Raw genomic sequence first — 15,997 nt, forward strand, 5'->3', positions numbered from 1 at the left:
TTTACAACTGGGCCGCCCGGAGGCAACTGGGCTTCCTGGTTCTTTCCAGCCTGGCATTCCTACAACATGGACGGTGGGTTCCTTTCCAGGGATATTTCTGCTGTGTTGTTTCCGGAGGGCTGGGCAGGGCACAGAGATCCCTGGAGTCAGCTCTGCTGCCTTACATAACCACACCGTGTGGCTGGCATGTTATTTATAGGCCGGGGTATGCAAGGAATTGCTTGCTGCAGCAGTATTGCTGTTTTTGCCAATGCTGGATCTTGGGGCCTCTGACCTGCTGCAAGACCAAGATGCTGCTCTGAAAAACAAACACACACACACAGAGACATCCTGAACCTTCTTCAAGGCTAGGAAATCCTACTGCAACTGCAGTTTTTGCAGAAATTAGTCTAAGGCAGCCTTTCTCAACTTTTCTACCATTGAGAAACCCCTGAAACATTCTTCAGGCTTTGAGAAACCCCAGAAGTGGCACGATTGTGCAGAATATGGTTGGGAAGCAGGGCTGTGGACACGCTCACCTGAGGTCCCTCCCCAGGCCCAGCATTGGCCATTTGGGGAGAAGGGGAGGTCAACATGACTATATATGGTAATATTGCTTGATAAAAGCTTAACAAATGTTTTAAAAAAACATATTAAGAATTAACTTACTCCCACCTATTTGGGACAACCCTCCAGGGCCGTCAGGAAACCTTGGTTGAGAATGGCTGGTCTAAGGTCGCCCAGCCAGCTTCCATGGCTCCTAGTCTGACGCTTCACCCAGGGGAAGTCAACCTGCGGTCCTCCAAAGGTTCATGGACTACAATTCCCATGAGCCCCTGCCAGCGTTTGCTGTTCCGTCTTGCAAGCTCTGTGGAACACGTCGAGGTCATGTGGGGATGGGGGGAAGTGAAATTGAGAAGGAACCCAACAAGCAAATATCGCAAGCCACCTTCTTCTAGATCCCCTAGCTCTCCAAAGAAAGGATTTTTCTGCTTCTCTGAAGGAGGCTGAAGCTACAGCAGACACTGCAACTGCGTTGGATGCTTCAAAATGACGTGAAACAGCTCCGAAAATCTGGTTCTGATTTACAGTTGACAGGGGGAGGAGAGCAGAAGTCAGTAGGACCGTCCTTGTTTTGGCTGTTTTCCTCAGTTGCCGAAGGAGCCCATGTTAAAGGTCTTTCTCTCAAGATGGCTTTCCCAACTGGTGCAACTACAGTAGGGGTCACCCAGTTGTTCCAGCCTACAGGCAGCTTTGGGATCGTGACACAGGGAGGTGGGCTTAACCACAAAATGGGTGCCGCAGGAGGTGGAGCCAGTCACAAAATGGTTGCCAGAGGAGGCGGAGCCAGCCACAGTAAGTCAGGGAGTAACGTTATGCACAACTCTGAGAAACTGTTTAATAGGTTACCTTTTCAAATATAACAAACATGTATTTTTATGTAAAAATATTTTTTTCTTTCATGCTCACAAAATAAGTAGACACACAAAGCTAGCTAAGAAACCATCTGGCAGCATCTGGCAGGCTAGCAAAAAGAGAAATGCCGATCCTTCTGGCTGTCCCCTTTATATGAGCCCTTCTCTCCTAAACCTAGTCATTTAGGAAGGGGGTGTGGCTCAGTGTTAGAGTATCTGCCTGGCATGCAGAGGGTTCTAGGTTCAATCCCTGGCATCTCTAACAGAGACGGTCAGGGGAAAGACTTCTGTCTGAGACTGCTGACTTTGATGGACCAAAGGTTTGATTTAGTAGAAGGCAGCTTGAATGTGTTAATTTTTTATTCTGCACACGTATAAAGTGTGACAGAGATACTAGCCACATTTCAGTAGGAACATAAATTATTTTTGAAGAGCGAACACAATTTGACACAGTGATATACTTCCACTTGAATTATAAAACCGCATTCCAACTGGGAACAATGGATGAATTCAACAGATGCTCGGGTGAGGTGCATTAAGTCTTTTGGCCATGTAACCATGTTGAAACAGAAAGACCCACTGTGTGTTTAGCATACCACACCGCTATTTGCACAGTTAAAGGGCTTTATAGGAAATCACTGTTAACATTCTACCACAAGCGTGAAAAACTCAAATAAGCCCCACCTGGGCTCACACCACTTCCTGAAAACATTTAGGGGGAGGCACTGCTGAGCAAGAAGATGGTGTGGCCCCCATGATTAAAAGTGCACCTATGGTTGGTTGTCTTATGAAGAACAGACCAAAAGATATAAATGCCCCTTTCTTTACAGCACCGTACCAAAGAAGTGATCTAAGCAAGAATCAGACATCTCCTGTCTTTTCAAGGACTGAAATATCTAATAAAATCAGAGTCCAGTAGCACCTTGAAGACCAACAAAGATTTATTCAAGGCCTTGAATAAATCTTTGTCGGTCTTCAAGGTGCTACTGGACTCTGATATTATTGTGCTACTTCAGACCAACACGGCTACCCATTTGAATCTGAAATAAGTAAGTATATCAAGATATCTCTCCAAAAACACTGAGAAAAACAAGCAGCAGCAAAACCAAAGATCAAATATTGTTGAGGATTCCCACTTAATCCGTAGGTTAAGTAGGAAGGCTCCACTTGAGAAGTTACAGAATCGGCTCAAGGGCGCTGTCTACTGGAAACACCAAAGATCTCCACGCGAGACCTTCCAGCAGATGCAGTTACTTTTATAATATTATCAGTGGGAGCCTTGTCATGTAAAGGTCATACTGAGACAAATCTCAAGAAGTGACCCGGTATTATTTTACAAACAAGCTACATTAATACCTAGGCTGTGAAGAAGACAGAGGGACTATTCTGCAGCTATTCTGCACAACCAGAAGGAAAAAATTTCTTCCCAGTCAAAACATTGAGAGAAGGTGCTGCTCACCTTTGTCTCACAGTACTAAGTGGTTGTGCAAATTAACACATCTTTCTCATCCTTGCATTGGGTCTCATCCTTGCATCCTCAGAACTAACCCTTGCACTCTTTCTCCTTTCTGTCTCTCTAGCAAGCCAGGAAGCTTGCTGTGATTGGGCTGACATTTCCAGGACATGATGGGAATTTAAGTTCTCATCACCGGACCAGTGCTGCAAATGCATGAGAGGAGGGATTGAAGGCAGGCTCAGGAAAAAAGAAAATGCAGTCCAGCCACCCCTAAAAGGCTGAGTTGGATTCCTGCAGATGTTGGCTACTTCAGCGGTCATGAGCCATTCCTTCTTCTGATTTGGTTAGTCTTTCAGGGCTCATGAGAACCAGCTTGACATAGTGGTTAGGAGCAGCAGCCTCTAATCTGGAGAACTGGGTTTGATTTCCCGACTCCTCTACATGCCGCCAGCTGGGTGACCATGGGATAGTCACAGTTCTCTCAGAACTCTCTCAACTCTACCTACCTGGTGTGCTTGTCATGGAGAGAAGAAGGGAAGGCGAGTGTAAGCCCCTCTGAGATGCCTGAGGCCTGTCCTTGGACTCTCTCTGCCGTACTTCCCTCACAAGATGCCTGTTGCAGGGAGAGTAAGCGATGTTTGTAAGCCACTTTGAGACACATGAGACCAGTTATGTGACCTTGGGCCAGTCACAGTTCTCTCAGAGCTCTCTCAGCCCCACTTGTCTCGCCTGATGGCATAAATTGCATTAGAGGATGAGCAGGAGTCTGAACCAGAGATGGTCTGGCTGATGTTGCTGAGTCGACTGATGGTGCTGCCAGGATGTATATAAGAGTAAAGTTGGCATCTTAGTTTGCTGCAAGTCAGAGTCCATGTTACTGTTAAGTAGTTTGTCATTGAAGACAAGAAGCTATTTTAGGTGAGTGGGCTGTAAAGCAAGGAAAGATTGCCCACCCCTCATTCCCATGTAGAGGAGAGTGTGGCAGGGGTGGTCTAATTGTGCCTCTCGAGTTGTCCATAGACTACATTTCCCATGAGCCCCTCCACTGGGGCTCATGGGAATTGTAGTCCATGGAATCTTGAGAGCCACAATTTGGCCACCCTTGCAGTATGGGTTGCAGATAGGTTGTTGGCAGCAAGTAGCATCCTGGCAGGGGCTCATGGGAATTGCAGTCCATGGACATCTCAAGAGCCACAGTTTGGCCACCCCTGCAGGATGGATTGTAGGTTGTTGTTAATTCCTTGGACTGGCTTAAGTTGTGAGCTGTAGGTGTCCACCAGTGGTGATCGCTTGTCATTTCCCGTGGGCTAGTCTTGTAGCAAGCGGTCACTGGGCATCCTTCTGGCCTTTCCAGGCATCTTCCTCACCATATCAGGAGGATATTGCAGTTGCAAAAATCCCTGCTGCAGATCCTTCAAGTGAGTATCTCTGTCTGAAGGGTTGGAACAGATGCGACTATAATGTAGGACTCAGCTCCACACAATGGATTGTTTGATGCAGATGGGGTGGTAGTTGAAGGCATGTAGATAAATAATGCCGATCTGTCAGTTTCCAGCATAATATGGTATTTATGTGTCCCTCGTGCACCCCTGCTAAAGCCTGGTGAAATCTCTCAAGGATTTCTTTGCCATGAGTCCTGGCCATAAAAATCTTGATATATTTCCTTTTGTGTGTTCCACCCTTCAGGGGATGACCCCAGGGTTCTAGAATTATGGGAGGGGGAGAAAAGCCATTTGCTGTCCACTATCTCCAAGCTATGCATGATTTTTAAAACCTCTTTCACCTCTCCCTGACTCGCCTTTCTTCCATGCTAAGTGTTAACTGGTCTTCATAGGACAGCTATTCACACATACACCCCCCCCCAGCCACTGCACACTGTCCAAAAGAGCCTGTGGAAGAGAAGCTGAGCAAAGAAGAAATTGATGAGGCATCAAAATCGAACTAAAGAATCCTGGCTTATTGTTTACAAAACGTCAGCCCAAACCAGAGACTGTCCTGAACAGCCTGCGTTGGTGGCTATTATATGTATCTAAACAAAGAATCATTCCAGGTGATGCAGACCGGCCTACAATTTCAGAAATACCATTGTAAACATAGTGAAAGAAATACAGAAATGACCCCCAAGGAACCCCCAAATGCAAGTATTCCAATCAATATTCTACCTGCATCTGGTCATTATGAACCTCTGTGAATGTAATGGTCGTCTGTTTAGAGAAGGCCGAGCATCAAATAATTGAGGCTTTTGAACTCTGGTGCTGGAGAAGACTCTTGCGAGTCCCTTAGACTGCAAGGCGAACAAACCAGTCAGTCCTAGAGGAGATCAGCCCTGACTGCTCTTTAGAAGGCCAGATCCTGAAGATGAAACTCAAATACTTTGGCCACCTCATGAGAAGGAAGGACTCCCTGGAGAAGAGCCTAATGCTGGGAGCGATTGAGGGCAAAAGAAGAAGGGGACGACAGAGAATGAGATGGCTGGATGGAGTCACTGAAGCAGTAGGTGCAAACTTAAATGGACTCCGGGGAATGGTAGAGGGCAGGAAGGCCTGGAGGATCATTGTCTATGGGGCCACGATGGGTCAGACACGATTCGCAACTAACAACAACAAATATAATAGCCACTGACGAAGGAGTCTTTCAGCCCTGTTTCTTGTTTTACTTGATGTTTTGTAAACAACACAGATGGATTCTTTAGTCCCGTTTTGGCGTCTGGTCAGTTTCTTCTTCGCTCAGTGCAACTGCCAGGGGATTTGGGGGTGGAGGACAGGTTGTCAGATACAGATTGGGAAGCTCCTGCAGATTTGGACATAGAATCATAGAGTTGGAAGGGACCTCCTGGGTCATCTAGTCCAACCCCCTGCACTATGCAGGACACTCACGACCCTCTCGCTCATCCACTGTCACCTGCCACCCCCTTGAACTTTCACAGAATTTCTCCAGGAGAACTGACTTCCAAAATCTGGAGATAAACTGTAATTCCAGGGGACCCCCAGGTTCCCCCTGGAGGTTGGCATCCCTAAATCCAGACCACGATTCGTGCAGGGGTTAAAACGCACCCGTCAAAGCGTGGCTGGGACGCGATTTGTTCGGCGTTGCGCAGAGCCCGACTAGCCCGGCCAGGAGCTCGGCCCGCACGTCTGGATTGGCCCTGCCGGACAGCCGGCCCGGCCGCAGCTCCTCCCCCGAGGTCGGGGCGCAAAAGTCGCCCAGGCGCGTCCCGTCGACGGCAGCAGCAGCAGCAGCAGCAGCAGGAAGCCGGGCCCTTCCTGGCGGGCTCCTCCGGCGCCTTGCACGTCCTCGCTCGGCCGCGGGAGCAGGAGCAGGAGCGGCGCCGGCGGGCGGCGGACGACAGGTGGGAGCGCCGGGCAGGGAAGCGCGGGGGGCCGCGGGCGGATCCTTGGAGAACGCGCCATCCGGGAGGGGAGCGAAGCGAAGCGCGCTGATCCGGATTCCAGCCCGTCTCCAGGATCTCCCCACAAACGCCTCGGCTGGGAAGCCGGCGGGGCTGCAAAGTGCGCAGGAGGCGCCGGGGGTGGGGTGGGGGTTCCTGGAGGGGGGGGGGACCAGCTTCCTCCCGAGGCCCCCCTTGGCAGTCCTGCAGTCCCGTTTCGCCCGGGAGGGAGTGAAGTCGTCCCCGTCCCTCCCTTTCTGGAGAACTGGAAAAGTCTCTCTCGGAGTTCAGGGAAAGGAGTCGAGCCGGTTTTGCACTTTACCGCCCCCCCCCCCCTCCTTTCCCCGCTCCGATCTGGCTCCGATCTGGCTCTCTAAGCGCACCGCCAGTCCCGGAGCGGATAGAGGGGGAGGGGGGGGGATGCCGACTTCCAGGTGGCCCCTGGAGCGCTCTTCCTCTGCCAGTCGGCTTGGATCAATTCCCCTGGAGAAAATGGCTGCTTTGGAGGGTGGGGCATTCTGTGGCGCGGTACCCTGCCGAGTCCCCCCCCCCCAAAAAAAAATCTTCAGGGAGTCCCCCATCTGGAGTTGGCAACTGTAGTGGGAATGTGAGGCAGGGCCCCTCCCAAAAAGGCTCCGGATCTGCAGGGGAAATTCGGCTGCTTGTCTTTCAGCCCCCAGTTAGATCCTGGTATTTTGGGTCATCCAGGATGTGTCTCCATTCCCCCTAAGAAACAGCCCCCTGCTTCCCAAATAGATGCTGCCAGCTCTTTCCTGCGCTTCTGCTGCTGGACTGTTCTGTGTTCAAGGGCTAGCGCTGCCTTCTCCAGACGCTTCCTTGAGCGGGAAGCTGTGGCAGGATGGGCAGAGAGTCGACAAGGAAGAACCCTTAAAGATAATCTGTGACCAGCCACACTCCCCCTCCCACATTTTTGACTTTGACGTTCAAGGCCCTAAGTCAGGGGTAGTCAAACTGGCAGGGGCTCAAGGGAATTGTCGTCCATGGACATCTGGAGGGCCGCAGTTTGACGACCCCTACCCTAAGTGGCCTGGGACCCTTGCACCTTTAGGGCCACCTCCTCTCTTATTACCCCCCTCCCATTAAAAAGGCAGTTTATATCTGCTCAGGGTCCCTGGCCCCAGGGAGATAAAACTGGCCTTAACCACGGCCAGGGCCTTTTTGGCTTTGGCCCCAACCTGATGGAACGCTCTGCCAGAGGAGATCAGGGGCCTGCAAAACTGAGCTGTTCCACCAGGCCTATAGTTGAGGCCAGGCAATGACCCTGAGAAATACTGCCCCCCCCCCCACTTGAAACACCCACCCACAGAGACCCTTCCGAACTCTGAAAGACCCCATAAGGAGGTAATAGTAGGAGGCAGTTTTCAATGGAAAATTGTTACGATATTACTATGTATAGCTTTATAATGTTAACCACCCTGAACTGATAGGATGAGGCAATCTACAAATAAAATATTTATTTGTTATTTATTTGGGTTGCTTCTTACTTTGCTCTCCCTACCTCCAGATGGGGCGATTCCTCATTCCCCTTGCCGCCTCTGGAGAATTTTTAGGTGACTTTTGGTAAAGGGACAGAGACTGTAGACCAGGTGTGGCCACACTGTGGCTCTCCATTCAGCTGTCCACAGACATCTGGAGAGCCACAGTTTGGCAACCCCTGCTGTGTAGACCATAAAAGGTAAAGGTATCCCACGTGCAAGCACCGGGTCATGTCTGACCCTTGGGGCGACGCCCTCTAGCGTTTTCATGGCAGACTCAATACGGGGTGGTTTGCCTGTGCCTTCCCCAGTCATTACCGTTTACCCCCCAGCAAGCTGACTATACAGCTGCATATATTGCTGTAAGCATACTTCTACTGGGGAATTTTGGCATTGTTGAACGTGTCATGTTGAAATACTTTTTTTGACCGGCATTGTTTCAGATGGATTTTAGGTCTCTGCTGGTTTTCAAATTTATGCAGCCCAAGCCCTCTTTGATCACTGATCCCCCCACCCCACCCCATCATTACAAGATGTGGTATGTGAATCCACCAATTGATGGCTTTCCAGGTAGCCTATCAAGAAAAACTGAAGAGGTAGGCCAAGAATTTGAGTTCCTTTCCTGCTGAGCCTTAAGCAAATATCCCTGCCTGTTTTCAGAGGTGGGGTTGGGAAGGGATGGGATCCTGACACAAAAAATCAACAATAACTCATCAGAGATAACAACAAAGTCAACATAGTTGGGAAGGCAAAAGCACCAGCACACTTTTCTTATGCTGCAACGTGCTGCAAAGTTTCTCTCTTCGGAGATAACCGTGATCAGTTCCCTTGAGCACTTTTTGGGTAGCTGCAATGGACAAAGCACTCTGGACTGGTTCTCATGAAAGCTTTTCTGGCCCCAGTCATTCCTTGTCTGGATGAATATTAGACCCAGAATCCTTTATCTGTTTCCTTCACTATTAAAATCAGAGTCCAGGAGCACCTTTAAGACCAACAAAGATGTATTCCAGGTGTGAGCTTTCGAATTGCTTTAAGAACTGTGTCACTGGGCCAGGTAAAGCTTCTGTCTAGTCCAGCAGTCTGTTATGAACAGGTTACAGTCATAAGCTTACCTTGCTGTTGTAGGTGGTTGCAGTGTTTGTCTTATACACATTGACATAAAGGGGCCACAGGCTTTTAATTCCTCGGTTTGCAGTCTTTTTCTCTTCACTAGTATTCAAGGGTGCCTATACCTTTCAATGCAAGAGACGGTTCATGCTTCTGACAAAACAGACTGTGGTCCACGTGAGCATCTGGCATTTAGCAGGGATATTGCACCTGGAAGTTCCATTCCAGCATTAGGCAGAATAGATCACATGGCCACTAAGCAGATTTCCTGATTCTGTAAAACAGCACTGTGCATGCTGCATCTAACAGGAAATACCAGGAATTCAACGAGGGAACTTTTGTGTGCAAATCAGGTGGCCGGCCACTGAACTGTGACAATCCCCAGCTAAGGAACTGGCTTATACCATGTCAGTCAGATGCTTGGTCTAGTGAAAGCTGCTTTTTGGGGCTTCGGGCAGAGATTTGTCCCCACTCTGGCTTCCTGAGCCAGTTTGGTTAAGAGCAGTGGATGCTAATCTGGAGAACTGGCTTTGGTTCCCATACTCATTCACCTGCAGCCAGCTGGATGACTCTGGCCAGTCACAGTTCTCTCAGGGCTCTCTCAGCCTCAGCTACCTTGCAGGGTGTATGTTGTAGGGAGAAGAAGGGTAGGATATTGTAAGCTGCTTTGAGACTCCTTTTGGTAGTGAAACAGGGTACAAAAAAACCAAGTCTTCTCTTCTTATAATTTGGAGATTGATGTATATATTGCCCTTCCTTTCGGCTCAGGGCGGTTCACATTATAACTCTCATAATAATACAGTACAATGAAACATTCAAATATATGTATATATAAACAACATGTTATTTAACAGAGATACCAGGGATCAATGTGGACCTTCTATATACAGACAAAGCACTTCCCCAATCCTTCCTACTCTCATTGCTGTTCTGTTCTTTTAGTTTATGTCGTTACATTACATCATTCTTATGCCATTTATTAATGCATGCTCCATTTTTTTTGCAGCATTTCAGTTTGTTATTTTCACTATTCAAAGGAGGCTGCTGTTGCCTGAGGTTGGTTGTGGTTTTATTCAGGTTTTATGTCTGTGGTCTGGAAATCGTTCTTCCAAATATTTTGCCTGCATCCGTGGCTGGCCTCTTCAAAGTTGGTCCTCTCCCCGTGGCACCTGGTGAGTGTGGACTGTTCCTTGTGGCTGGCTGTTAGCTATTGGGTGTCTTCCGATTGGTTGTTGTGATGTTTTTTAGTAGCCAGGTTCTGTTTATTTTCAAACTTTCTTCCTTTTCGTTGCAGGAAGAACTTCCTCCTGAGCTCAGATGACCTGGTGTGGATAAGAGGAACGCCGTAAGGAGAAAGCTGCCCTTGAAAGAAAGAAATGTCCTTTCACGCCACTTGGTGTTCTGCTTGCATGGCAGCAGTGGTATTCAGTGCCATAGCGGCACCGTTGCAGAGTCAAGATTGTTCCACGGACAAGGCCGAGAATGCCACTGTGGATCTCAAAGTGGCCCTCTCCAGAGGCATCCGAGGGTCCGATCCAGTTCACGCTGCGTCTTGGGAAGCGTGCGTCCAAACCTGCTGTTTTGGACAAAGCATATCAGGTAAAAAAAAATACATTTTGGGGAAGTCAACTGCAGGTTTAAGCCGGTAAGCTAGGCCTTTGTTCCTTCTCTCCAGCGAACAGCTTGCCGGTGAAGACTTTGTAGGGCAGATGCACACGAGCGATGAATCAGGTTTGCCATGTGCGTTTCATGAGCCACAAAGGACATAAATATAATAAATAAATAAATAAAAATCAATAAAGCCAACAATCCAAAAAATCAGAGAAGAATCCCAGGTCAGACAAAAAGAAAAAATATTTACAACAACAACAACAACAACAATAATGAATACATTTGATTTATATCCCGCCCCTCATTCATTGTCTCAGGGCGACTAACAAACATAGCTAAAATACAGCATATGTTAAATACCATTATAAAGCCATAAATAATAATAATATAAAACATACAAAATCTGTAGAAATTGGAAGATCAAGAGCAACAAGGCTGAAATGCAGATCTTTGACTCAGCAAATCTTAAGTAGCATTCCCTTCTTGTTACTTTTACAGTTTGCACATTTCCATTGACTCGTGCATTATCAGGGCCCTGACAGAGTTAAAACAGTTCTGCAGGGCCTGCAAAAGGGAGCTCTTCCACCAGGCATTTGGTTGAGAGGAGGCATAACCAACAACACCTGCAGGGCCCCTCCTCCCAGAAATCCATCAATATGTTCTGCTCCTGAACCTGTTTGCAATGATCAATTAGTAGTATTAATGTTATGGTTATTTATATGTTATGGATTGTTTCTTACATTGTTTCTACATTTTATGTAAACCACCCTGAGCCTCCGGGGAGGGCAGTTCAGGGGTAGTCAAACTGCGGCCCTCCAGATGTCCATGGACTACAATTCCCAGGAGCCCCCTGCCAGCATTCGCTGGCAGGGGGCTCCTGGGAATTGTAGTCCATGGACATCTGGAGGGCCGCAGTTTGACTACCCCTGATCTAAATAAATAAATAAACAATACAAAAACATTTTGCTGTAAACAAATGTGCGGCTGTTTTTCCAGGCAACAAGAAGTGCAACTTGGCCGTCTTCAAGACCCAAAAGAGAGACAACGCCCCCAATTGCTACCGCTTTCACTGCCCCACGGAGGGAGCCTGTCCCTTGAAGCAAGCACCAGGGCTGGCAACCTACAGGATAGTAAAAGGTGAATGATGAGAGAATTTTTAAAGAGGAGGTGATTCAGCCAGGGAGTTGACACACCGTCTTAAGATCTCACTTCTTTCCTAGCAGCCTGAGACCCTTCACAATGCTATGGGAAGCTCAGCTAATAGTTTTGGACACAGGCTCGGGTGGGCAGCCGTGCTGATGGCCCTCACTCCCCCGTCTAACTGATCTTTAAAAAAAAAATCTTAAGTCCTGTGTCAGAGGCCCGCAAAATAATTCAGGCATGCCGTAAAATGACCAGAGGGACATCCAGTTATCCTTTTCTTGGATGGATGGGATAAAGTTTGACTCCAGGGGGACCTTGAGGACCAACTAAGTTTTATTCAAGGTATGAACTTTACTGTGCCTGCAAACTTCTTCCTCATTGTATTTGAGGAAGTGTGCATGCACACCAAAGCTTATGCCAGGCTTTCTCAACCAGGGTTTTGTGAAATGCTGGGTTTCTTTTGATGGCCCTGGAACAGTTTCCCAAATGGGTGGGACTTAATTAATGTGTAATATATATATATTTTAATTTGTTAAGCATTTATGGGGTGGTGTGACCATATATGGCCATGCTGACCTTCCAGGGCTGACCAATCCCAGGGTTTTGCAAAACCTTGGTTGAGAAAGCCTTCCTTAGCAACTTGGGTAGGTCCTATAATTCTAAAAAGGGAAGAGGGATCAGAGCAGAGCTGGCTGTAGCTCAGAGCTTGGCTGTGGACAATGGATTGTTTGGTGTCTTCATCTTTTTGGACCAGGATCTCCATACCATTTTGAGCCATTGGCCAATATATATTATTACTTGTATTGAGATTGTGAAACAAACATAGTGAGACTGTGACTAGCCCAAGGTCACCCAACTGGCACATGTAGAGGAGTAGGGAATCAAACCCGGCTCATCGGATTAGAAGATGCCATTCTTAACCACCACACCAAGCTCATCTGTTGGGTCATCCTTGTCCATGTCCACCCCCTCAAAGAACTCTGAAAGGTTAGCAAGACAAGATCTTCTCTTACAGAATCCATGCTGATTCTTCCTCGTCAGCTTTGTTCATCAGTGTGTCTACAAATTCTGTCTTTAATAATGGATCCTGCTTCTTATTGTGTACGCATTTGATTGACGAGTTCCACCGCATAATAAAAGTTCTTTCTTTTGCTTTTGGATGCAGAAATTCCAAAACCAGTTTCATCCCTAGACAAGTCCCCGGATTTAATGGAGAACAGGACCTTTGCGTCTCCGAAAGCCGTCATGATGGACATTCCTGGACCAACAATCTCTCCAAATTGGCCGAGTCCTTCTCCAAAGTCTCCCACCTCGAAGACAATGAAAATCCTCTTAGGCCAGACAGAGAAGCCTGTAGGGAAGATTCACGGGCACTCCCACCACCCAGAAGGAAAAGAGGCAAACCCTTCGGGAAGTGTGAATTCTCTGCCAACGCATCAAACCGTTAGTTCGGTGACCCCAACCTATACTCCCCAGAACTTTGTTCCCATCAACCGATCCACAGTCAAACTACCTGTTGTTCAGCCTTCCAACCAGACAAGATCTGTGGCCATGAGTCCTTCTCATAATGGAACCACCCCTACACGTGCTACGACTGCCTACAGGAATGTGTCTGCAGCAACCGTGAGCCCGAGACAAAGCCACCCTGCTCTCCAGCCCACAGCCACTTCCCCACTGAAACCCAGCAGCCTTGGCCCCCTGCCCCCCAGCCCGTCTATGGCAGTTTCCTCACCTGTGCTGCACAAGGCCCATCCGAGTCATGGGCAGCTAAATAAGGACAGTGGTACGTTTAACGGAGCTCCAGGTGAGCAGCACATCCCGTCCTTTGGCGACAGAAGCGTCCTCCTAGCCGTGTTGCTCTTTGGAGTGGTATTTCTGCTCCTGGCTCAAGCGGTGATAGTCCGGAAATTGCTGGAATCCCTTCGGCACAGGCGCTACTCCAGGCTGGACTACTTGATCAACGGCATGTACTCCAATGTATGACGGGGGAGAAGACATACTATGTGGAGCTCATGAGGCGTTTTGTTGTCTCGACGGAACAGGAGGAGGAGTGACCTTGTGGTCGTAGAGGAGGTGTTCTCTCTTTTTTGGGGGAAGAACTTTTACTAGAAACAGAACACCTGAAAACGGTGGCCTTTGGTAGCTCTCCAAAAACTCCGCCCTATTTCTCTGGCTCCTAGTGGCAGAAGTAGGAATTACACAGCATCAAGACACGTGCTGAGTTGTGCTAGATGGGGATGGAGGAAGTCGGCATGGAGCTGACTTGTTTGACAACAGCCCTGCATGTTCCTTGCAGTTTAATGCTCTCCTAAGGGATTTCAGGGTTTCTACGACACTTTGGACTTGGAAGCGATTTCACTGTAACTTGCTGTGCTGAGTGAGATTTTAAAATAAGCACCAAGTGGGTTTAGATTATACTTTTATCTCTCTAAGAGAAGGAAAGATTGTCAGTCTCTTTAACAATAGTCTACTGCAGATCTTTGTAATTAGGTTTAAAAATGAACAGAATGTACGTGGAGCTTGCCACACTTGCTTCACAGTTTTGCTACAATTTCTTGTTCCAGTCCCCATCTGGATTGTCACAAATGTGCAAAAGAATATTGCGTGTTGTCTATTTCCAGCTCGTCTAGACCCAGTTTAGTGTGGCGGTTAAGAGTGCTGATTAAAAGCACTTTTAATGGTGACTTTTAATCTGGCAAGCCGGATTTGATTCCCTGATACTCCACATGCAGCCAGCTGGGTGACCTTGGGCTAGTTGCAGCCCTGATAGTGCTGTTCTCACAGAGCTGTAACATCAAGGCTCTCTCAGCCTCACCTACCTCATAGGGTGCCTGTTGTGGGGAGAGGAAGGGAAAGCAGTTGTAAGCCACTTTGAGACTCCCTTCTGGTAGAGCAAAGCGAGGTATAAAACCCAACTTCTTCCACTGAGACGTGTACAAAGCAAACTTTCAAAACTACAGTAGGTTCTGCAGCAGCTGCCCATGAAAGAGCTTTACAGGTAAGAGAATACCTTTCCTGGGTCATTTTATTTATTGAGAAGTCACCTTTTTTCCTTTTCCTCCCCCCAGCAAGGATGTATTTCCTGACATGTATGCTAGGTTTGCTTTTCTGGAGGGGTTATTAATTGCCTGTGACCAGTGTAGCCCCCCTCCCAGCTCAGCATGCACTAGCAGACTTTACTTTGACCTGTTTGCAGCTGCAGACCACCCCCCCCCCTCAGTTTAGCATCCACCAAGAACCGAAAATGTATATGCTGTTTTGACAACAAGGGTACTTGTCACAACGGGATTAGGTTTGACCCAGATGATAAAATTAAGATGTTTTTTGGGTTTAAAAAAAAATCTAAAAGTAGACAACTGGCAAAGAGGACTGCAGTGCTTGAAGTAAACACAAGAGGGCAGCAAACGTCTGGGTTGGGAAATACCTGGAGACTGGGGATGAAGCCGGGAACAAGCAGGATTTGGGGCAGGGAAGGACCTCAGTGGAGTATAATGCTGTGTTTACCCTACAGAGCATCCATTTTCTCCTGGGGAACTGATCTCTTTAGTCAGGAGATGAACTATAATTCCAGGGGATCCTCTGGTCCCACTTGGGGACTGACACCCTGCAGGAGAGTTGGGGCATTGGGCGGGCCAGTGTGAATGCTTGGTGGGCTGCTGCCCTGGATGGCCCTTGGTGGTCCCTTTGACTCTTCCAGTGCTACCAGGGGCCACTCTGCTGACCTCACTTTCTTGGTATTTGAATATCTCAGTCCACCATTGGGAAGGCTAGACTCTGAATTGCACCATCCACTGTATAATAAGATAAGCCCTGCAGGATCAGGCCAAATGCTCCGCAGATAGGTAGATGCTTCTGAGAAACTCCCAAGCAGAGTTCGGACAGCCTCTTGCTTGCTGCTGTTTGTGCCCAAAATAAACCAGAAGGGTCCCTCCTCACAAACATGTAGGTTGACGGGGTTTTCGTCTCCTAATTGTTCTGCATCTGATGCAAACTTGCCAACCTGTATTTGCCTTTTCCTGGAAGCTGTGAAGGGGCTGGGAATTCAGGCCACGGTTATCTTTTCCCATACAAAACAATGGCATCCCGAACTAGAGAAAAATGGAAGTATCTGGGAGGGGGTTCTTACCCCCCCCCTAAAATGCACTATTTGGGGACAGAGAAGATTACACAGTTAATCGCCCCAGAAGATGCTGTACGGTCATCTGTATGCTTGAGAGGATGAAGCGACAGGGCGGGGTCTTGGTTAATCACTCTCAGCATTCAACAACTAAGGATACATCTGCCCATCAACCTGCAATTTTGACATACATTTCCTTCATTCTGTTCCCCCCATAATTAAACAGTACAAAGAGTTACCGTGTAAACTAAGCTTGTTATTCCTGTTTGGTCCTTGAATCTGTTT

At 47.9% G+C, this 15,997-nt stretch overlaps 1 protein-coding gene across 3 annotated transcripts; it reads left to right on the forward strand.

The window, feature by feature from the left end:
* Window positions 1-5,952: 5,952 nt before the first annotated feature.
* Window positions 5,953-14,193, forward strand: MANSC1 (MANSC domain containing 1). Of its 3 annotated transcripts, none has more exons than XM_077310193.1 (5): window positions 5,954-6,199; window positions 9,848-10,013; window positions 10,136-10,440; window positions 11,449-11,589; window positions 12,761-14,193. In XM_077310193.1, exons 3-5 carry the CDS (start codon window positions 10,218-10,220, stop codon window positions 13,576-13,578), a joined length of 1,182 nt encoding a protein of 393 aa, XP_077166308.1. In that variant the 5' UTR covers window positions 5,954-6,199; window positions 9,848-10,013; window positions 10,136-10,217; the 3' UTR covers window positions 13,579-14,193. The 3 variants fall into 3 exon arrangements, with proteins under 3 accessions (XP_077166310.1, XP_077166308.1, XP_077166309.1); XM_077310194.1 differs by having other exon boundaries at window positions 9,919-10,013; XM_077310195.1 differs by lacking the exon at window positions 9,848-10,013 and having other exon boundaries at window positions 5,953-6,199.
* Window positions 14,194-15,997: the final 1,804 nt, after the last annotated feature.

Source organism: Paroedura picta, chromosome 14 (genome assembly GCF_049243985.1).
Source record: "Paroedura picta isolate Pp20150507F chromosome 14, Ppicta_v3.0, whole genome shotgun sequence".
NCBI lineage: Eukaryota > Metazoa > Chordata > Lepidosauria > Squamata > Gekkonidae > Paroedura > Paroedura picta.